General features: G+C 46.2%; 1 protein-coding gene across 1 annotated transcript in view; it reads right to left on the bottom strand.

Moving 5' to 3' along the window:
* MTR (5-methyltetrahydrofolate-homocysteine methyltransferase) overlaps positions 1 to 24569 on the bottom strand; it is a 1642758-nt gene that overhangs the window by 334590 nt on the left and 1283599 nt on the right. Inside the window, exons 24-26 of the mRNA XM_082249226.1 lie at positions 14510 to 14630; positions 12437 to 12518; positions 9904 to 10002 (exon numbers count right to left, since the gene is read on the bottom strand). Coding sequence (XP_082105352.1) covers positions 9904 to 10002; positions 12437 to 12518; positions 14510 to 14630 — 302 coding nt within the window. The remainder of the gene's footprint in view (positions 1 to 9903; positions 10003 to 12436; positions 12519 to 14509; positions 14631 to 24569) is intronic.

Below are 24569 nucleotides of genomic sequence, written 5' to 3'. Positions count from 1 at the left end.
TGGTCATCTCCAAAATGGCCCCCATGCTGGAGACACGAGGCTACGCCAAGATGGCGGCCCCGCGCGACCTGTGGGAAAATGGCGGCGGCCTGTGGAAGATGGCAGCGGCCTGCTGCGGCCTATGAAAGAGCTATCGGCCTATGCGGCCTGCGGGAGCCTGTGGGAGGATGGCGGCCTGCGGGAGGATGGCGGTAGTCCAGGCACAGGCATCGGCCTGTCTTGCAATCTTATCAGGTAGGATGCTCCTTGTATATGGCCATCATCACAGTATTGCCACTGACCTTAGTCATAGTCCCTTAACAGTGCCCACTATACAGTGACTTTAGATAGTCAGCTCCCAAACCAAGCCTCCTGGTCTTTTATTCACACAATCACACTCAATTGGGGGATCTGTGACCTGTTATAGGATAGAGGGGAGACCCAGGATCCTGAGCGTCCGACCATCCCAGGGAGGGGCCCGCGTCCACCAACAAACCCGTCAGGGGGAGAGGGGGAACATTCTACTCACCATACCAGAACCAGGCGGGCGCCAACTCTTGACAGAACCCCTCTCCACCGAAGTGGGGGGCTGTCGACCAATACGGATGCCGTGACTCAGTTTCCAACTGGTCGTTGGCGTCCAGGCGAGACGTTTAACTCGCAGGGTCAGTCCCCGTCCAGTGGGACTATGTCACGGCCGACCCAGCGCGGAGCTAGGGCCTGCACGCGCTCACAGACTGACTGGGGTGACCACTGGATCTCAACATCCAGCCCGTCGCCCAGTTCAGCGTACTTGCTTGAAGATCTCACAGGAACAACTGGAGAAAAAAAGCTGTCTATTAAAAAAGTCTTTCTAAAAAAAAATCTTGCCAGGACCAAGGATCCCAGCAAGGAACTTAGGTCCTTACTCCTAACTAGACAGAAAAAAACTGACTTCCTGTAGCAGAGAGAGAGAGGATATACCCTCTGGGACTGCCCCTAAGGTTTGGCCAGAACGTTTTCCTTCCGTCTAGTGTCCTACTCCTGTAGAGGGCAGTATAACCCAATGTGTTATTCATCAAGAGGACTGCGTCTGTCAATGAGCGACAGAGAAATTTGCATTATTCACTGACAATCTTCTTCTTTTCCTCACATCTCTGACGGTCTCCCTTCCAAACGTATGCCAGACCCTGGAGACGTGTTTCCAAGGCTTCGGGCCTACATGTAAATTACTCTAAATCACAGGCTTTGAATGTAAACCTACCTTCCTCTGTTGTGACAATCTACAGAACCATTTTGAGTTTACCTGGAGTACCGCCTCCATCCCTTACCTAGGCATTAATCTGACTCCGTCAATGAACCAATTGTTTAGGGCCAACTATCCAGTGCTGTTCAAAAAATTAGAGACTGAACTGAACAACTGGTCCAATCTGCACCTCTCTTGGCTGGGCAAAATACACTCAGTGAAAATTACCTTACTACCCCAAATTTTATACAATTTCAGATCACTACCCATCTCAATCTCTAGTAATTTTCTGAAACACCTTCAGAATAAAATTAAATTTATTTGGGGCCCGAGGGGCTATCGCTTACTGAAACAGGTGCTACTTCGCTCCCGGGAGCAGGGGGGCTTGGTTGTGCCTAATATTCCTTGGTATCTGCAGGCAGTCCATCTAGCACAATTGTCTTAAGTCTATAGGCGTTCAGATATTCCGGATTGGATATTCATTGAAAGACAGGCAGTTCCTTTACATACTTTAGACTTTCTTCTTTGGTGTCCTTCCAAATCGAGACCCCCAATCCTTTCCCCTACACTTTCTTACTCATTTAGATTATGAGATTCCCTTAGGGATCACTCTGCTTTAACCCCACCTATTAGGCCGCTAGCACACATTTTCCAGAACCATCAATTTCCCCCGGGTTTAGACATACTATCTTTAAATGGTGGTTAGATAAGCGTCTCTACAGAATAGGCCACTTTTTTTTACCCTCTCCGGCCCCATCTCGAAGAAACATTGTATCAGAAAACTTAACATGCCAGACTCAGAGAAATATAGATTTATCCAAATCTCTCACTTCCTGAATTCACTGTGGACTTCCAAACCTATTCCCCCTAGTGCCACTCCCTACAAGAGTTGGTGTGGTAAGTTAACAGAACGGAAGGGTGGGATATCGATCATATACAACTCACTTCAGCGTTTTCCAAAACACCCTACATGGAGGCTTGGGAGAATGACCTGGCTTGCGAATGGCCTACAGAAGTCTGGTTTCAATGTTCTTCTGGGGAGTCTAAGGGAATCCTAAATGTGACACTTATTGAGGCCAACTTGAAAGTTCTCATGCGGTGGTACCTAATTCCCACCAGATTAGCTCATATGTATCCATCCTCCTCTCCACTCTGCTTCAGGGGTTGTGATAATAGGGGAGATATGCTCCACATTTGGTGGACATGTCCCAGGGCATGGGCGGAGTCGTCTGGCCCTGTGATTGTTCCAGCTGATTCCTTAATGGTAACTGATAGGTGGGAGGAGGCTTCTGGCCTTTATATTCATGCATTGATCGTCTAAGGCTCCACCCCTACTGTAGAAGTAATTGCCGATGGAATGTGTATAGGGGCGGAGCACGTTTGTCCATTTCAGGCTGTGGCCATGATAGTTATCAGATGCCTGTAAAGCTCGCAAAGCTGTTTGTGCTTGTCTTGTGAGTACATATAATTTTAATAAATTGTACAGTGATTCTGAATTTACGGAGAGCACCAGATTTTTCTTTCTGCCCTATAAGTGGATCATCATTGTTCTATGAGAGGGATCTGAGGGATTAGAACCAAAGATCTACACTTGATTGGAATTATCCCTATTGGGGAAATGCTTAATCTGACCTGCTGGTTAAACAGGGGGTCAGATAGTAAGGTGAGAGGCTCATCTGTAAGGGTGGTGGAGAAGCACAGAGAACTTGGTGTTTTGTACTGAAGTATCACCCAAGGGGAATTATCACTTTATCAATATCTTGATGTAATTTTGATGTCATTCATTGATAAATTATTACTGTCAGCACTTTGTACCAATCACACCTTATGGACTATTTTTGCACAAAATTGATTTATTTTTGAAGTTTTTATTGTTAAATTATAAATTGGTAGCACTATTTGCACTTTTTCTGGCACAACATTATTGGATATTTATTATGTTTATGTGAAGTGGTATGCCCATTTAGTGTTGGCAGCCAGATTTTTATGCATTATAAATTTTGTGGATATTTATTTAGTATTGTTTAGATTGCACTTTTTATCTAAATAGCTGTCTACTTTCCGAAAAGGGGTAATTTGGGGGGGGTTGTGCTATCTTGGCATTTCATGGCCTCCAAAACTGTGATAGGTAGTGAGGAGTGACATCAACAGTTTATACCCTTAGAAAGCCTGAAGGCAGTGATTCATTTTGGGGTCCTGTTCACGACTAGACTGCCAAAAAGTATCACACATGTAGTATCCCCATACTCAGGAGAAGCAGCAGAATGTATTTTGGGGTGTATTTCCACATACACCCCTGGCATGTGTGAGCAATATATCATTTCAATGACAACTTTTTTTTTTCAAAAATTTCAGTCTTATTGTTTATATCGCAAAAAATAAAAACCGCAGAGGTGATCAAATCCCACCAAAATAAAGTTCTATTTGTGGGGGGAAAAAAATGAATTTTTGTAAAATCTTACCTGTAAAATTCCTTTGTCTGAGTCCTCCGACAGTCGCCACCTCCTCTAAGTCATCACTGTTGGGTATTGACTTCCCATCCGCAGGAGTAGCTAGGCATATAGACTTAGTGCAAAGACAAAAGGCATTAGCATATACACACCCATGGGGGCTGTCCCATCTGGTCAATACCCCCCTGCATAACCACTCCCAACTCAGTTTGGTAGCATAGCAGTAGGTAATAAGAACCCCAAAAGAGGGGCGGGGCGGCGACTGTCGGAGGACTCAGAGAAAGGAATTTTACAGGTAAGATTTTACGAAAATTACATTTTCTCTTACGTCCTCCGACAGTCGCCGCCTCCTCTAAGTCATCACTGCTGGGATGTCCCAAAGCAGTATAGACATGAGGGGTGGGAGACGCAACTGTAGAAAAGGCAACGCAGTACCCACATCACAGAAAGGAATCTTACATGCACTGTAAGAGAACCAACTGGGCAACAGAAAAAAACAATGCTCAACAGGAGCAACAGCCCAGGAAAGCAAATGCCAACAGCCAGGGACCCAGAAAAAAACACAAGGGTCCATTATGGCACTGCCGCACTGAGAACCTTGCGGCCAAAGGAAGCATCAGCTGATGCCAGAATGTCTACTTTGTAGAATTTGGAAAAAGTGTGCACCGACGACCAAGTCGCAGCCTTGCACACCTGGGCCAGCGAGGCCCGATGCCAATAGGCCCAGGACGCACTCACAGATCTGGTAGAGTGTGCCTTAACAAGGAAGGGCGGAACCCGTTCCTTCAAGGCGTAAGCCTGTTCAATGGTCTGTCTGATCCATTTGGCAATAGTCGCTGCAGATGCAGCCATGCCCTTCCGAGGTCCCTCAGGAAGGACAAAGAGGGAATCCGTCTTTCGAAAGGACTCCGTGGACGACAGGTAAACCCTGATCGCCCTGACAACATCCAAGGAGTGCAGAGCAACCTCCTTAGGATGCTTAGGCTTCGTACAAAGCGAAGGCAGGACAATGTCCTCATTAATGTGGAACTCAGAGACCACCTTAGGAAGGAAGGAGGGATGCGGACGCAAAACCACCTTATCCCGGTGAATCACCAAGTACGGAGAACGGCAAGATAACGCTGCCAGTTCCGACATCCTGTGAGCCGAAGTGATCACCACCAAAAAGGCAACCTTCTTAGACAGCAGAGGCAACAATATTTCCCAAATGTTTTCAAAGGGAGCACGCTGTAAGACGGACAGAACCAAGTTCAAGTCCCATGGAGGTAAGGGCTCCTTCCTGGGAGGAGCCACATGTCGCACACCTTGAATGAAGGTGCGAACCAGGGGATGAGACGCCACAGGACGTTGAAAAAGAATAGCCAGTGTGGACACCTGACCCTTGATCGTGGCCATGGCCGGGCGCTGGTCCACTCCAGACTGGAGGAAGGCCAACACTCTTGACACAGAGTACGAGCGAGGGGAGAACCCCCTGGACTCACACCAGGCGAAATAAGCCTTCCAGGTACGGTAATAGATTTTACCGGAGGTCTTTCTAGCCCTGACAAGGGTAGGCATGACCTCAGAAGAGAGACCCCTGTCCTTCAGGACCTGGGTCTCAACAGCCAGGCCGTTAAAGCCAGCGACCGTAAAGCAGGATGGAAGATCGGACCCTGAGACAGGAGATCTTCCCGCAGAGAGAGACGCCACGGAGGCGCCACTGCTAGGTGAACAACGTCGGCATACTAGGACCGGCGTGGCCAGTCCGGAGCCACCAGAATCTCCAGGTGCGGTTCCGAGACCAATCTGCGGAGGAACCGGGATAGTAACTGAATCGGAGGAAAGGCATACATCAGACGATACTGATGCCAAGGGTGGTAATCACCGTCCACACCAATGGATGGAAGGACATGCCTTCCGCCAGCGACTGGGACTGGAGCCACCACAGAAGAGCCAATCTGGTCTGACGACTCAAGGAGACACACAGATCCAGGGACTGAGGTAGTCTGTCCCACCTGGCCAGGATTTCCGCTTGGAGAGCCCGCGTGTGAAACTGAGCAAAGGGTATCGCCTCGAAGGCCGACACCATCAACCCCAGGCCCCGCATACAGGTCCTGAGTGACGAGGACGGGTTGTCCCTGAGGGACCTGAGCTCGTCCTGCAAAGTCCGGAACTTGTCCTCCGGCAAGAACACCTTCGCCTGAGCAGAGTCCAGAATCATTCCCAGGTATGGAAGACGAAGTGATGGAGACAACGTTGATTTTTGAACGTTGATGGTCCATCCGAACTCCTGGAGCGTCTGTACCGTGGTGGACAGATCGCGCACTAGGTCCTGGCTGGCACGTGATCTCAGAAGTAGATCGTCCAGGTAACCCAAGACCGCAATGCCCTGAGCCCTCAGCAGGCCCAGAACCGGCGCCAACACCTTGGTAAACACCCTTGGTGCCGAAGCGAGACCGAAAGGTAACGCCACAAACTGGTAGTGGGCCTCTGCGATAGCAAACCGAAGGTACCGAATATGGGGATGTGCAGGACCCTCGAATATGGGGATGTGCAGGTACACATCTTTCAGATCTATCGAGGCCAGGAATTCCTCTGGACTCAAGGAGGCCACCACCAAAACGGAGAGACTCCATACGGAACTTCCTAACACGCACAAAGCGGTTCAGCGCTTTCAGGTCCAGAATAGGACGCACTTTGCCCTCCTTTCTGGGCACAGTGAACAGATTTAAATAAAACCCCCGAAACTTGTCCCGATGAGGCACCGGGACAATCACTCCCTGAGCAAGAAGGTCCTGCACTGCTCGATGCAGGTCCTGCAGACGCCCCGGAAGCAGATGAAGATTGGAGGGAAAGAATCTGTCTGCCGGCCGGGAAAGGAATTCAATCTTGTATCCCGATCGAACGATTTCCAGAACCCACCTGTCCGATATCCGGAGCAGCCAAGGTTGGAGGAAACCGCGCAAACGTCCCCCACCCCTGAAATGGGTGAGGGCGCCCCTTCAGGCAGAGGCGGATTGACCCGCCGAGCCGGCATTGCCGGACTTCTGCTTACCCGCCCAGGGCTTCTTCTGACTGCTCTGGGCCTTGAAGGGCTTGCCCTTGGATTGGTTCCAAAAGGCACGAAAGGACCCCTGATTGGATCTAGGCACAGAACCCCGCTTGCCTCAAAAAGACTTGTTCTTTGGGTTCTGGAGCAGCATAGTGCTCTTGCCCCCCGTAACGCCTTTCACCAGGTGTCCAATGCCTCGCCAAAAAGGCGAGAGCCAGCATAGGGAAAATCAGCAACCGTTTTCCGTGAGGACTGGTCAGCCGACCAGCTCTTCAGCCATATCAGTCGCCGGTTAAGCACCGCGACACTAGAGAGGCGAGCCACTAAGGGGGCCTCATTCAAGGCTGCATCACACAAATACATGACTCCTTGGTGGATTTGATCCACCATTTCCAGCTGGGCAGGCGGAACACCATCAGACACGAGATTTCTCCTAAGCATCTTAGTCCAATCAGCTACCGCCTGAGCCACCAGAACGGACGCGAAAACGGGTTTGAGCAACAAACCCGCCACCGTATAGGAATGGCGAGCTAGAGACTCCAACCGCCGGTCCGTGGGATCCCGGAAAACTGGGGTATCCTCAGTAGGAACCAAGGTAGCCTTGTTTAACACGGCCACAGTGTGATCTACCTGTGGAGGCACACACCATCGTGATTCCGTAGCCGGCGCAAAAGGATAAAGCAATTTGAACCGACTAGGTACCAGGAATGGGCGTTTTAACGTGCGCCACATTTCAGTAACAGTGTAATGAAACTCAGCTGGGCAGGGAAAAACCTGCGCCGACTTTCGGGTCCTGTGCGTCCCAAATGAGGACACAACGCCCGGAGGACAGGGCTCATCCTCTAAATGTAAAGTTTCCTTAACAGAAACAATTAATTCATCCATGGTCGCCCGTTCTTCAAGTGACCCTGGGGAGGAGGTATCAACCCCCTCCATCTCAGCCTCCCCCTCAGACCCCAGGGGGTCCAAGGATGAGCGGGACCCTGAAAAGGGCACGTTTTACAGCAGCAGCCCTATCCCCATCTGAATCAGAGGAGAGAGACAATCTGGGCCTCTTTTTTGCAGCACATTCAGACATCAGCATTTCCATATTAGACACCAAAGTCACCACCACAGCAGCCAAATCGGGTCGCAGCGGGACCACAGGAGAACTGGGGACCCCCACTAAAGCTGGGGGGAATTTGCTTTGCTGAGAATCCATTGCTCAAGGTATCAGAAACAAAAAACAGTGCAATAAAATGTGTACTGTCCCTTTTAAAATCGCTGCGGTATGCGCAGCCCACCGCTACAGCTACAGTGACAAAGACCCCAAAAGGAGAAGAGAAAACTGAGCCAGAAGCGATAATACAGAGGAAAATTGAGAGCGATAACCTGCAAAGCCCGCAGAGTGTTGCTACCGATGTCCTGCTGCAGATGGAAAGGAAGTGCTGCTGAAGTAGGCTAGACTATAGACTGCCAGACTTGGGGAAAATGGCTGCCCCATAGGAATGCATTGGAGGCTACGCCAAAATGGCCGCCGAACATGCGGTCGGACCGATCGTCCACCTCCCACAAAATGGCGGTGGATGGCGCCAAAATAGCAGGCAGTGTCGGCCCAGGGGAGCTACCCATGCCTGTCCATGGCCAAGATGGCGGACTGCGCGAATATACACCGCTGCGGTCGCCACACAAACAAAAGTCTGCACCCCCAACAATGCACCGAAGTGACACAGGGAAAGGGACCCCCAGACAACATACAGTATCTGCACAAGCGATCCCCGCAGGGATCGCACAGGGAGTCACACAGGCACAGACATGGGGAACACACAGCAACACAGACTGCCACCCCAGACAGAGGCCCCACACAGAAGTACTTACCTGTACCAGATGGCGTGGGAAGCCTCTATGCACGGAAAACCGCTGTCCTCACCTGACAGGGAGTGCCGTGAGCCAGGTACATGACACTGCAGCACCGCAGATGCGTCCTGTGAGGTAGCCACCTCACGGCTGCATCCCTGCAGCGAACAGGGATGGGTCGTTCGTAATGCCAGGGCGAACCATAGCTGAACGCTCGATGGCGGGCTGGGGGTCCATCTGACCCTTCTGCCCTGGGGAACCAGGGCGGTCAGTCCGAATCCCAGCACCGCATGATCCATCTTCATCCGAAGAGAAGACTAACACTAGAAGCTGACAAAATAAACAGCTAGTAAAGTAAGAGGAAAACTGACATTTTCAAAGAAAATCAAATAAAAGATTAGGAAGGCTGAGACTGAAGCCACAGCACAGGGAAGCCTGACTACTCCTGACGCTAGGAAGATTAAAACTGAGTTGGGAGTGGTTATGCAGGGGGGTATTGACCAGATGGGACAGCCCCCATGGGTGTGTATATGCTAATGCCTTTTGTCTTTGGACTAAGTCCATATGCCTAGCTACTCCTGCGGATGGGAAGTCAATACCCAACAGTGATGACTTAGAGGAGGCGGCAACTGTCGGAGGACGTAAGAGAAAGGACGCACATTTCGTTTGGGTACAGCATTGCATGACCACACGATTGTCAGTTAAAGTCACTCAGTGCCTAATTGCAAAAAAAATGGCCTGGTCATTAAGGGGGCAAATCCTTCCGGTCCAGAAGTGGTTAAAGGATAAGATCACCTTCTGTGAAAAAATAAATGCACATATTTTTGCAGGAAAAAAAAAATGTGCATTTATTATGTTTTCCCTAAGGAGCCTGGAAAGCATTGCACCCCTGATCAGTGGATCAGGGGTGGAATGCCAGACTCCTGCAGACAAGCCCTGAACCTTTCAACCTGTCTCCATAGGGACTGATTGTTTACAAACTGCAGGGCTTGTGAATGAACGACGAGGCCATCCATCAGCAATGTCACAGTCCATTCAGAACTACAAGGCGTCAGTCGCAATAGCTGATGGTAGTTGTGGTTCATGCATTCACAGGAAACTGTGAATGAATGATACGGCCACGTGGGCAGAGCTATTTTCAAATAGTGACAACTTGGGAGAAGGTCCCCCGCTCGCTGTCACAAGGGGGGAGAGGCTACAGCTGATAGAACACGTTACATGTTCCACCCTAAATACGGAGTGTTACATGTAACATGTTACAACAGGTGAAATTATTTTTTTTTAAACTAAATGTTTTTCCAAGACATTTCCAGTGAAAGAATGCAAAGTGTCAGAAATCTTATCATTGGAGACAAGAAAATAAGCTTTGCCAGCAAATATACCTTCATAGAATCATAATGTTCTTGACGGATGTCTTCATACTCTTCTGTTAGTTCTTCAATTAAATCATTCCTAGCTTCCTCGTCCAAAAGTTGAGAACACTAAGAGAAAAACAATTACATTTTTACAAAATACATTTTTAAAAGCCTGTCTATTGGTTTAGGTTTTAAATTTTTAACAATGACATCAACAAACAAAGATGTGGAAGGTTTATTTAGTAGTTTAAATTAAATATTTGTGTATTATTTTCTACCCCAATCCTTTTAGCGCAAAAAAGTTTCCTATTTTCCTATTCAATTCGGTGTCCTAAATGAATAAATAAATGTCCTAAATAAAGTTAAAGCAGCAAAAACAGGCCTCTAACATTGTAGTAGTTAAGGCTCTGGAGAGACATAGTGTATGAGAGGAAAAAAAAAAGGGGCGGGGACATTCAGAGGTCCATTAAGCGTCCGAAACAAGGACAGCATTGTTAACAGTTCAGCAACAAGCTATAGTTCTTTCCAAAGGTGAAGGAGAAGTGATTGGGAGGGGGGGGGGCTGATGAGAACGGGGAGAAAAAGGTGCAGGATAGCGCACAGATGGACTCCGGAAAGAGGGGGTGGTTTCCACAGAAGTGCTGAGGTGATTGGGTGTGCAAGTCAGCAAAGGTGTGGGTCAACACCAATTTCCTCAATGTAGGACAAGCATAGGGTTTTGAACAAGGGAAAGATAATCAATATGACCAAGCAGAAGGGTGGAAAAAGTATGATCAGTAACAGAAAGGTGGACTCGCGTTGCTGCAGCAGTTAGAAAGACACCATCATGAGGAGAAGGGTGAAGATAGATCTAATAGCTCCTGCCTCCTGGCAAGATCTTATGTGAGCTGGTGACGCCAAGGGGTTCCCGCCAGATGCTTGCCGATTCAGTAGACGTGGAGGGGTTGTTGGCAGTGACCTCTGGCGTTGGGGCCTCTGGACATTCCACTCCATGAGGTCATCCCTTCGACTCACATTCCATAGCGCTGAGATGTGATGTTCACTACAACAGTCAGGTAAAGGTGGTATGGGGATATCCAGGGTTGTGCAGAATTGTGGTAGGTCTTCTGGAACCCTTAGCATGGCCGTGCGTCCCATTATGGAGGCCAAAAGGCAGAAGGGAAACTTCCATCTATACGAGATTTTTTGGGTATGCAGCAGGTCTAAGAGAGGTTGGAAATCCATATGGTGTTGTAAAGTGATAGGGAGAGGTCTTGAAACAATTTAAGTTTGGATTCTTCATGGAGAATCTGTTTCCTCTCCCTAGCTCCATTGAGAATGTCTTCTTTTAAAAGAAAACTGACCAAGCAGCAGATGACATCACGGGGAAGGTTGGTGTCTCTTTCTCTAGGGTGAAGTGCCCTGTGAATCCATTTTATGTCGATAGGGGAGTCATGAGGCCTGTCTAGCAGGCCATTAAATACAGCTTGAGTGCACGCATGGAGATTGCCAGGATCAACAGATTTGGGAGGCCTCTCAGTCTGATGTTATGCCTGCGGCCCCTGTTGTCCAAATCCTCCAAGTGTCTGTGCATCTCTCGTAATTGGAATGAGTGGGAATCTGACACTTGCTGGATGTGTGCAATAGCTGCCCCCTGCGAGTCCGTAGCTGATTTCACTATGTCTAGCCTCGTTACCACCGATTGTAGGTCAAACTTAAGATCTGCTATGGCCGCTGACAGTGTATTTTTAATATCCTGTGCTTTGTGTGGATTGCATGTCCCCTAGGCACAGGGGTTGAGCCAGGTTGGGGATCGGAGCCTGGGATGGTAGATTGAGTCTATTTATATCAGAGCTGGCAGAGCGCATGGAGCCGACTGAGGCCTGTGATGGAGGCTGCATGTCCCGTTGTTGTGACAGAAATATTGGAGGGATATTGCAGCTCAGTTGCGTGTCACTGCCCCGAGGTGAGCGGGGCCTATTAGCGGAGGAGCTCCTGTCTCCCTTACCCATCGTGTCAGGTAGGATGTCTGTGGATTACCGGTGCTGAGTCTCTCTCGAGCGGGAGCTGAGGAATCAAGCGGCCATTCACCTCCAAAGCCAGACCATGCCCCCAACAGTTCATATATAATTTACTTAATATTAAACCTTAATATAGAAAATATGTACACATCCTCTATACATTCCATTCAACTCAGGTTCTTTCCCTACCATAAGCCTGTAATTGGGCAATGAGGGAGTAGCACTAGGCCAAGGAGCTAAGCCCTCTTCTCAATTTTCAGTCTCCTTCAGACACCATGTTTCTTATCATTACATATGCAGGTAGCAAATCTGATTGACTCTTTGTGCTGATTCCTTCTCAGTCTGAGTTCCAATGTGCAGAGACCAATTCCATGTCAAGGAAATATGTCTTGTTATTTTTTTTTACCAGTTTACTAGTTACACAATGCATGTTATGACTGTAAGGTATACATAGCTGCATAATAGGTGTTTTCATATGTGCTTGGCTTTACATTTACATATTCAACTTAATATAATGAACTTTTCTGCACCTTAGATATTGTGAAATGATTATTACTTACCACCACAACACTTTTGGAAGCGTCCAAGACATGGATTACTGGTGAACTGTAACATGGGGCTATCTTAACAGCAGTGTGGGTCCTACAAAATGAAAGAAAAATAATTTTCTGACAATCATCAAAAGTTGTACATGTATAGATATCACGCAGGGTACTTAACACTCATATACCATATACTAGCATACGAATACTAGCACACTAGTAGTGATTTCAAATACATGCATGTACTTGCATTGCATTAATTTTGTGCTACATACTACTGACATGACCATTGCTGAATATAATAAAAAACACATTTGCAGAATACAGATATGTAGTCAACTCGCCTATACCTTCCACAAGGGGTGTCAGTATATAAATGATGCACTCTCTCTCTCCTAAATGCAGTGCCATGCCAAAAAATTGTCCATGGTCAATCTATTCCTCATTCCAACAAACTTAAAGCGTAACTCCACTTTTGTTGAGAAAAAACATTCCCCTCTGGGTGATCTCTGCACATTGCAGGGATTTGAACAAATATTGTTGCAGATTCCTACCTTTTGTTATTCTGAAGAAATCACAGTTTGTTCTTCTGTGCCTCTGTGCTGACTGGGTCAAATGGGAGTGGTTTTATTATTATCTATCAGCTGTGGCAACTACAGAGCTCTAATGAGGAAATCTGCTGGGCCTGCATCCCTTTAAATGTGTTCCTATTGGGATTATCTCACCAAAAATGACATTTTTGTTGCAGGGGACGCCAAAAATCTGACTTGCATCTTAGGCAGACTTCTGGGAAATATGGTGAGCCAATCACACAAGCAGCAAATGATGTTTCTGGGGTGTGGTCAGTACACAGCCTGTGTACAGAACAACTCCAGGCAGACATATTGCATTGCATTTTCAGAAAATTATAACAGCTGCAGATTGAAAAGAAAAGGTAATTTTTAACCACTTGCCGACCGCCGCACGACTATCTACGTCGGCGGTCAGCCCCTCACAGGCAAAGTGACGTAGGGCTACGTCACTAGCTTGTGAGGGTCTAGGGAGCAAGCGCGCGCCCCTGGAGGCGTGGTCACGGACCCCCCCCCCCCCCCCGCGCGTGTGACCGGCGGACATCGCGCTCGGCGGGGGAGAGGGAGAAAGTCAGGCGGCTTGTGTAAACAAGCTGCCTGTCATTCGCCCCTGTGTATGAAGGATGATCATACGGTTCTACTATGTAGAACCGTTGATCACTCTTCATACATCTGAAGCCACAGCCAATCACAGTAGAAAGCACGCCCCTAGGGACACACATAGCCCCTCCCTTTCAAAAAAGTTAACCCCTTCACTGCCAGTGTATTTTTACAGTAACAGTGCATATGTATAGCACTGATTACTGTAGAAATGTCACTGGTAACCCCAAAAGTGGCAAAAATGTCAGTCAAGGGTCCGATCTGTCCGCCACAATGTCGCAGTACCACAAAAAAAAAATCGCAGATCGCCGCCATTACGCGTTAAAAAAAAAAACAACAAAAATGACAAAAATCTTTCCCTTTGTTAGTAAAAGCGATAACTTTTGCGCAAACCAATCAAAATACGCCTTTTGCGATTTTTTTTACCAAACATAGGTAGCATAAAACAAATTGGCCGAAAATGTTAAAAAATTTAGATTTTTACATTTTTTTGGGGGAGATTTTCATATAAAAAAATGTGAAAAATATTGCTATTTTTGCAAAATTTACGCTCTTTTTTTGTTTATAGCGCCAAATTCGTTTAGATACAGCTTCGCATGACCGCACAATTGTCCGTTAAAGTCACGCAGTGCCGAATCGTAAAATACCCCCTGGTCAGGAAGGGGGTAAAATCTTCCGGGGCTTAAGTGGTTAATAACATTCAATTACAATATGATTTTTGTTGCAATTGTATACACTATATTGTTTTCCTTTATCTGCGGATTTCTTTCCCTGTGGAAGTGGAGTTACCCTTTAAGAATGCCACACACACACACATATTATATATATATATATATATATATATATATATATATATTTGATACAGAACTTACAAATTACCAAAGCACACGTAGCTTTAGGATTTCAGTCTGAAATTACATACTTTGATGTGGTAGCTCCACCAATCAGTAAGGGGATCTTTACTGACAATCTTTCCATCTCTTTGGCAACAAAGATCATTTCATCAAGGGAAGGTGTGATTAGACCGGACAGACCAATTACATCTACAGCAAAAAATCAAAACAAATTTTAATTTGTCACATCAATGTCTGTGGTTTATTTAGAGACATTTTTGCAAAAAAGGCAACTGATTATTTATATTGTGTTGTATAAGTGCACTTTATTGAGATGTCTAAGGACAATCAATTTATGGGCCCGGGGGCATGTGTGTATCTTATTCTAAAGCTTGATTTATTTTGTACACCCTGATGTGGTGAAATTTAGGCACTGGAAGCTTACAATACACATATTCGCATAAAGACATCCAGACAATCATTAGGTGAACACTGTTTTTATATGCATTTTGTATTTTGGTTTTTATATGCATTTTGTATTTTGGTTTTTATATGCATTTTGTATTTTGGTGAAGAGTTTTCATAATTGAGTAATTTTGATTTTTGTTTTAATCTTTAAAATAAAATATTTTTTAAATAAAGGGAATTTATGAAATGCATTTTTGTATGCCTTATATGCCATTGTGGTAACCGCTTTTTTGCCCAACACAACACAGTGCTTTACTGGTAGTTGTGATTTATTTTTCTATACAAGGTAGATTTTTCTGGTTACTATGACAACACTTAACAAGTGAGTAAGCTTTAACCGGTTGCAGACTGCCGCACGACTATATACTGCGGCGGTCAGCCCCGGCCAGGCAGAGTGACGTAGCGGTACGTCACTAGCCTTCGCCGCTCTGGTGCGCGCGCGCACCCGCGGTCCCGCCGATGACTCGATTGGGGTCAGAACCGATCAGTCATCAGGTCCAGGCCAATCATTTTTGGTCTGGACCTGTTGATCGGTCCTACCCAATCAAGTGTCACTCTAAGCCTGTGAAATGTAAACACAGGCTTAGAGAAGATGTGCCCTCCCCTCCCAACGGTCTTTTTGGATCCAGCGTGAGAGGAGAGCACATCTAATTGTAAGTACTGCACCAAGCACACACTTCTACACTTAGATAGGCACATTTACCCCTCGATCGCCCCCCCCCCCCCCCCCCCGATTAACCCCTACAGTCCCTGACACAACACACACTGTATACAGCATATAGCATTTTCCTATATACCTGTATACGTGTGATTTGTGGTCAGGTGTAGCGCTTGCGACCCCCCCTTTTCCACTTAAATTACCCCCCACCCCCCCAATAAAGATTTAACCCACTGATCCCCCCTGACCCCCCCCCCCCCCCTGATCACCGCCGTTAACCCCTACACCCTCTGTCACATCAGCACTAATACAAACGTAATATACGGTATTTTTGTATTAGTGTGATTGTGATCAGAATTAGCGCAGGCGACTAAGTTTCTGTCCCAAGAAGGTTTAGGGTCCCCGCCACCAGCCCAATAAAGATTTAACCCCCTGACCCCCCCCCCCCCCGATCACCCCTACAGCCCCTGCCATAACACACACCGTATACAGTATAATATAGCATTTTGCTATATACCCGTATAAGTGTGATTTGTGGTTAGGTCTAGCGCTTGCGGCCCCCCCTTTTCCACTGAAATTACCCGCCACCCCCCCAAATAAAGATTTAAACCCCTGATCCCCCCCTGATCACCGCCGTTAACCCCTACACCCTCTGTCACATTAGCACTAATACAAACATAATATACAGTGTTTTTGTATTTTTGTATTAGTGTGATTGTGATCAGAATTAGCGCAGGCGACTAAGTTTCTGTCCCAAGGAGGTTTAGGGTCCCGCCACCCGCCCAATAAAGATTTAACCCCCTGATCCCCCCCTGATCACCCCTACACCCCCTGCCACAACACACTGTATACAGTATATAGCATTTTCTATATACCCGTATAAGTGTGACTTGTGACCAGGTTTAGCGCTTGCCACCGTTTCTTTTATCCGTAGGATACCCGCCACCCCCTTCCAATAAAGATTTAACCCCCTGATCTCCCCCTGATCACATCCAGTTAACCCCTTCCCCATGTCACATAGCACACTAATACACACATAATATACTGTTTTTACTGTATTTTGTATTAGTGTGATTTTGACTTGAAGTTGCGCTAGCGAGTTAGCTTCTATCCCAAAGGAGGTTTAGGGTACACGCCACCCCCCCCCCCCCAGATCCCCGGCGCATAGTTAGAAGTAACACCTTGATTGCCACACACACACGCACGCACGCACGCACGCACATACACTTCCATTTCTAGTATAGTGTTTGAACAGATCAATATCTGATCTGATCAGAACTATACTAGCGCGCCCATAGTTTAGGGTTCCCAAAACGCGGTGTTTGCACGGTCAGCACTGATTCCTGCCAGCACCTGCGTTTAACCCTTTCACCCAGGTAAGTGTAGTAATCAACAGATTACTGTCACTTACAAAAAAAACACAACACACAAAACCGCTGTGTTAGCAGAGTCAGGCCTGATCCCTGCTAGCATTAGCATTTTTTTTGGTAGCGCTTGAAATAGTCCTTGACAACCAGGTGCTTTTATTACCTGTGAGTCAACACCACTGTACAGGTAAATTTAGTTACCAAAATGTCTAAACGTTTGTACAGTGGTGAAGAGGCTTATAGTATGCTGGCCGTGTCATCTGATAGCGATGGGGAAGCTACAATGACCGAATTAATGTCAGTATACGAACCAGATGACAGCAGTGGCTCCCTGACAGATAGCTCGGACGACAGATGGGTCCCTGTTAGACCCAGGCGTACCCGACCCCATTCTGGAGTGGTTGAGATGCAGGAATCGCAGGGTGCTCGTATGGAGCAGAGTGTGGTTACTAGTGCCGCTCATTTTTCTGGCGACCTGGCAAGCGCCAGCGGCCTAGTACACCCTGGACCTAGTACAACCAGCACTGCAGTATCACCTGGTGACGTGGCGAGTCCCCTAAGTGCAGTTGAAGCTGGTGCGGTGGCTAGCACAAGTAGTGGCCCGCAGCCACGGCATATTCGTAGACAGGCCCGTAGAGCCCATAGTGCCGTCCCTGATGCGCTGGCATATCCCAATTGGCAACCCACTGATTCTACAGCGCCAGTACTTCCCCCATTCACTGCCCAACCTGGAATCCACGTGGAGACAGCTGGTTTTATGCCCCTGAACTTTTTTGAGCTGTTCTTCACGGAAGATCTTTACAGATCTATTGTGGATCAATCAAATTTATATGCACAGCAATTTATCGCCGCCAACCCAAATTCGCCCCTTGCCAGACCATTCGGCTGGAATCCTATTACGGTTTCCGATTTTAAAATCTTTATGGGCCTTTCCCTCCACATGGGCATAACTAAACAGAGTGAATTGCGGCTATATTGGTCCACTAGCCCAGTTCACCATATGCGCATGTACTCTGCCTCCATGTCCAGGGGGAGATACGAGCAAATTCTGCGATTTATGCATTTCAGCGACAATGAACTCTGTCGTCCTCGGGGAGACCCTGCATACGATCGGCTCCACAAAATTCATGCATGAGAGACATTTTCCTTATGTCCTCCCGAGTACCCCTACCCAAATACGACCCCAAAGACGATGTCGTGTCTGTAGCAGGCGCGGATTTAGGCGTGACACTCGTTATTATTGTCCCAAATGTCCTGACCAACCTGGTCTCTGCATCGGGGAATGTTTTGAGCGCTACCATACACTAGTGGAGTATTAGTGTAGGGTACAGCACGACACAGTGTAGGGCACACAAACACAGGGTCTCGAAGGATGTTGGATGTCCATCGACATTTTGAGAGACCCAAGCTGAAAGAAGATCGCAGTCCCAAATCAAGACATCAAGAAACAGTTAGAAAGAAAAATAAAAGGATCCAAAAACTGTTGTTGTGTCAGTCATTTTATATGTTCTACTCTTCTTACTGTACTTTTTTTAATGTACTTTGTTGTTTCATTCTTTTGTGACCTGTTTCTCTTGCAGGTACTCGTCGGCTACCACGCATTGATTTTATATATTCTGACACAAACAGCGTTTGCGCTCAGCATATATGCATACCTTTGCTGATAGCAGCTGTGGTGATTTTCTGATTTCAGCACTGCAGTTAAAATCCTATTTTGGTATACGTGGATAGTGTCGTGTATACCCATCATTAAATTCAGTGGGTGGTTGTTTGGGCGGTTAATGATGAGTAATACTACGCATTATTTCTGTTCTGATTTCTGATAGGTTCTCTTTTTTTCTGTTCAGCCCACAGGCTGCATGAAAAAAAAAAAAAACCTATATGCCAAACAAGGACCAGCAATGTACTGGTACGTTGCTGGACTTTGAGTGGTTGTACCAGGATGATGCCTGCAGATTTAGGCATCATCTTGGTATCGTTTTTTACAGCCAGCGGTCAGCTTACATGTAAAAGCAATCCTAGCAGGCAATTGGCCGCTAGACTGCTTTTACATGCAGTGGGAGGGGACTCCCCCCCCCCCCCCCCCCCCACAGCCGCCTTCCGCAGCCTTCCGTGGTTTTTCTCGGGCTCTCCTGTCCCACCGGTTAACCCGAGAGTGCAGCCGGTGGTTCAATTATCTAACCATAGAGCTAATTGGAGATTAGAATGGCTCCAATCATCTCTATGGCCTAAGATGCCGGAGGCTACGAGCATTTCATGACTTCTATTTCGCCAGAAATAAACAGGGCCATTGGGAAACTGGGAAAGTATTTTATCACACCAATTTTGGTGTGGTCAGATGCGTTAAGGTCAGGAGGAGAGATCTAGAGTATAAAAGACCCCAATTTTTTTAAAAAAGAGTACCTGTCACTACAGATTGCTATCATAGGGGATATCTAAATTCACTGTGATAACAATAAAAATGATTTAAAAAAAAAATAAAGGAAAGGTGTCTAAATAACATAAAAAAGCAAAAAAAAAAAAAAAAAATCGAGCCCCCCCCCCTTTCCCCCCGTGCTTGCGCGCAATGGCACACGCAAGCGTTGGTCTAGTGTCATATGTAAACCGCAATTGCAGCATGCATGTGAGGTATCGCCGCGATCGCCAGATCGAGTGCAGCAATTCTTGCAGTAGACCTCCTCTGTAAGTCTAAAGTGGTAACCTGTAGAGACTTTTAAAGGTTTTTAAAAAATGTACGTACGTTGTTGCCACTGCGCAGGCGTGCACAATTTTTTAAGGATGTCATGTTAGGTGTCTATGAACTCGGCATAAGATCATCTTTTAAATTTTACCAAAAAAATTGGAATTATATAGTGTATTTGTGCAATAAATTAAAACAAAATGTATTTTTTTCGCAAAAATTGCGTTTGGAAAATCTGTGCGCAAATACTGTGTGACAAAAAAATTTGCAACATCCACCATTTTATTCTATAGGGCCTCTGCTTTAAAGAAATATATAATGTTTGGGGGTTCAAAGTAATTTTCTAGTAAAAAAAAATATTTTTCATGTAAACAAAAAGGCACAGAAAAGGCTTGGTTTTCAAGTGGTTAGAAGAGTGGGTGATGTGTGGATAAGATTGAGCATAAAATGCCGGGACAGTTCAAACACCCCCCAAATGACCCCTTTTTGAAAAGTAGACACCCAAAGCTATTTGCTGAGAGGCATGGTGAGTCCATGGAATATTTTATATTTTGCTACAAGTGTCGGGAAAATTATTATTTATTTTTTTTTTGTTGTTTTTTTTACAGAAAGTTGTCACTAAATGATATATTGCTCACACATGCCATGGGTATATGTGTAATTACACCCCAAAATACATTCTGCTGCTTCTCCTGAGTACAGGGATACCCCATGTGTGAGACTTTTTGGCAGCCTAGCTGTGTACGTGCCCCCGAAAACCAATCCACAGCTTCAGGTTTTCTAATGGCGTAAATTGCTGATTTTACCCCTGCCTACCTGTCACAGTTTCAGAGGCCCTGAAATTTCAAGATAGCACAAAACCCCCCCAAATGACCCCATTTTGCAAAGAAGACACTTCAAGCTATTGGCTGAGAAGCATGGTGAGTCCATGGAATAGTTTATATTTTGCCACAAGTTTCGGGAAAATTATTTTTTTTTATTTATTTATTTTTTTTTTTTTTACACAAAGTTGTCAGTAAATTATATAATGCTCACACATGCCATGGGTATATGTGAAATGACACCCCAAAATACATTCTGCTGCTTCTCCTGAGTACAGAGATACCCCATGTGTGAGACTTTTTGCCAGTCTAGCCGCGTACAGGACCCGGAAAACCAATCTGCACCTTCTGGCTTTCTAAGGGCGTAAATTGTTGATCTCACTCCTTACTACCTATCACACTTTTGAAGTCCATAAAAGGCCAAGATGGCACAAAACCCCTCCAAATGACCCCATTTTGCAAAGTAGACACTCCAATCTATTTGCTGAGAGGCATGGTGAGTATTTTGCAGCTCTCATTTTTTTGGGAAAATGAAGAAAAAACAGGGAAATGCATTTTTTTCCTCTTTTTTCAATTTCCAAAACTTTGTGACAAAAAGTGAGATCTGCAAAACACTCAACATGCCTCTCTGCAAATAGCTTAAGGTGTCTACTTTCCGAAAAGGGGTCATTTGGGGGGGAGGGGGGGGGGTTGTGATGTCTTGGCATTTCATGGCCTCCGAAACTGTGATAGGTAGTCAGGAGTGAAATCAACAATTTATGCCCTTGGAAAGCCTGAAAGTGGAGATTGGTTTTCGGGGACCTGTACACGACTAGACTGCAAAAAAGTCTCACACATGGGGTATCCCTGTACTCAGGAGAAGCAGCAGAATGTATTTTGGGGTGTCATTTCGCATATACCCATGGCATGTGTGAGCAATATATCATTTACTGACAGCTTTGTGTAAAAAAAAAAAAAATATATATATATATATATATATATATATATATATTTCCCGGAACTTGTGGCAAAATATAAAATATTCCATGGACTCACCATGCCTCTCAGCAAATAGCTTGGGGTGTCTACTTTCCAAAATGGGGTCATTTGGGGGGGTTTTGTGCTATCTTGAAATTTTAGGGCCTCCGAAACTGTGATAGGTAGTCAGGAGTGAAATCAACAATTTACGCCCTTGGAAAGCCTGAAAGTGGGGACTGGTTTTCGGGGACCTGTACTCGGCTAGACTGCAAAAAAGTCGCACACATGGGGTATCCCTGTACTCAGGAGAAGCAGCAGAATGTATTTTGGGGTGTCATTTCACATATACCCATGGCATGTGTGAGCAATATATCATTTACTGACAACTTTGTGTAAAAAAAAAAAAAAAAAAAATATATATATTGTGAGGGATTAGCTCGGTAGCGGGTGTGGATAACCCCTTTTGGGGGGGGTTCGTCACACAGGGAGATAGCCGAGGAGTGGTTGAAAACAACAGTTTATGGTTTATTCGTCCAATTTCTTCAAAACAGTGCATGCAGCAAAAACATCAAAATAAAACAAAACACAAAATAAATCCTGGCCACTGTGGGCGTCTACCTTCTCACACACCGGAACCTATCTAAGGAGTCTTCCCAACCTACTCTTTGGGCAGACCCTGCTGGTTCTACAGCAGACACTCAAATGTCCATTTGTGTTTTCTTTACACAGAAAAAAATTCAACACCTCACCTTTAGAAGTCTCTCATCTGACTGCTCTCCCCAGCTTACACAGCCTCAGGAGACAGCAATCAATAGACTCCCTTTGGACAAGTTATAGAGATCTTAATTGCCTCATTCTGAACAGCTGAAAGTGTTCTCAACTTCCGTACACCTTCCTGCCTACCTCTGCAGCCGACACCTGATAGCAATTAGTGAATTGTCTAAACCAAGCAGAAATATATCTCCCGTCAGTGACAACACCCATAGATTTTCCTGACTTCCTGTCACATACCCCCCCCTCTTGTTTCAACCCTAGGGTTGGGACACAGGTTGACAGGCACGCATGTGCACGGGACAAACCATCTGCATTCCCCATTTGAACACCGGGGCGATGCGTTACCACAAAACTAAATTCCTGAAGGGCCAGAAACCACCTATTTATTCTCCTATTGGTCTCCTTGTTCTGTGCCATCCACTTCAATGGGGCGTGATCCGTCACCAGTTCAAACTGTCTACCCAGGAGGTAGTATCGGAGAGAATCCAAGGCCCATTTCACCGCCAAACACTCTTTCTCAATGGTGGCATAATTCTCTTCATGGGCCTTCAACTTTCGGCTGAGGTACATAACAGGGTGTTCTTCCCCATTGATAATCTGGGACAGTACAGCTCCTAAACCCACATTTGATGCATCTGTCTGGACCACAAAGTCTCGTGAAAAATCAGGCGACTTTAAAACTGGCTGGCTACATAAGGCCTGTTTTAAAGCCTGAAAAGCTGTTTCTGCCTCGGGAGTCCATTTGATCATGACAGACTCCTTCCCTTTGGTCAGATTGGTCAGGGAAGCAGCCTGTGAGGCAAAATGGGGAATAAAACGGCGATAATAACCTGCAATCCCCAAAAATGCACGAACCTGTTTCTTGCTGGTGGGACGTGGCCAATCCTTAATAGCTTCAACTTTGTTTATTTGGGGCTTGATTAGACCTCTACCAATGGTATACCCCAGATACTTCGCCTCTTCTAGCCCAATGGTACATTTTTTTGGATTGGCTGTAAACCCAGCTTTCCAGATGGAATCCAACACAGCCTGAACTTTTGGTAAGTGTGAGTCCCAATCCTCACTGTGAATGACCACGTCATCGAGGTATGCAGCAGCATAGGCTAGATGAGGCCGAAGGGTCTTATCCATGGTGCGTTGGAATGTGGCAGGAGCATTCTGTAACCCAAAAGGCATCCTCCGATATTGGAAAGATCCGTCTGGAGTTACAAATGCTGTTTTTTCCCTGGCCGACCCCGAGAGAGGAATTTGCCAATAACCCTTGGTAAGGTCTAACGTGGTCATGTACCGGGCAGTGCCTAGGCGATCAATTAGTTCATCTATGCGGGGCATAGGATAGGTGTCAAACTTAGTGATTTTATTCAGGCGGCGAAAATCATTACAAAACCGCCAACTTCCATCTGGTTTGGGCACTAAGACAATGGGACTGGACCAATCACTATTTGACTCTTCTATCACCCCCAACTCAAGCATTTTTTTTACTTCCTGGCGAATGGCATCTCGCCGGGCTTCTGGAATTCTATAAGGCTTTAACTTGACCTTATCCCCTGGGGTGGTGATAATGTCATGTTTAACTCCCGAGACCCAACCTGGCAGGTCTGAAAACTTCTCCCTATTACGGAGCACAAATTCTTTAACCTCCTGTTTCTGAAGTTTGGACAGAGTCTCTGCTATCCCAACTTCAGGGACAGCCAGGTGAACTGGAGCAGAAACTCGGGTAGTCTCAGCGACCAAGGACTCTCTATCCTTCCATGGTTTTAACAAGTTCACGTGATAGAGCTGCTCAGGTTTTCGTCTTCCTGGTTGGCTAATTTTATAATTCACCATCCCTATTTTCTCCAATACTTCATAGGGCCCCTGCCATTTGGCTAGGAATTTACTTTCGACCGTGGGGACCAACACCAACACCCTATCACCAGGTGCAAAAGAACGGACCTGGGCCCCACGATTGTAAATCCTTTGTTGAGCCAACTGGGCTTGGGCTAAATGTGCCTTCACAATCGGCATCACTTGGGCAATTCTATCTTGCATTTGGGCAACATGCTCAATCACACTTCGATGAGGGGAACTCTCACTCTCCCATGTTTCCCTGGCAATGTCAAGTAGGCCCCGGGGGTGCCTCCCATACAGCAACTCAAACGGAGAGAACCCTGTGGATGATTGGGGAACCTCTCTTATGGCAAACATCAGATAAGGGAGCAGATAATCCCAATTCTTTCCGTCTTTATCCACCACCTTCCTCAACATTTGTTTTAACGTTTTATTAAACCTCTCCACTAACCCATCTGTTTGAGGGTGATATACTGAGGTACGTAACTGGGTCACTTTCAGGAGTTTACAAAGTTCTCTTGTCACCCTGGACATAAACGGGGTGCCCTGGTCAGTTAGGATTTCCTTAGGTAGACCCACCCGGGTGACAACTTG

The sequence above is a fragment of the Pelophylax lessonae genome, assembly GCF_965119305.1.
Source record: "Pelophylax lessonae genome assembly, chromosome: 3".
Lineage (NCBI taxonomy): Eukaryota > Metazoa > Chordata > Amphibia > Anura > Ranidae > Pelophylax > Pelophylax lessonae.
Note: the sequence above shows the minus strand (reverse complement) of the source record. Positions and strands in the feature narration are given on the sequence as shown.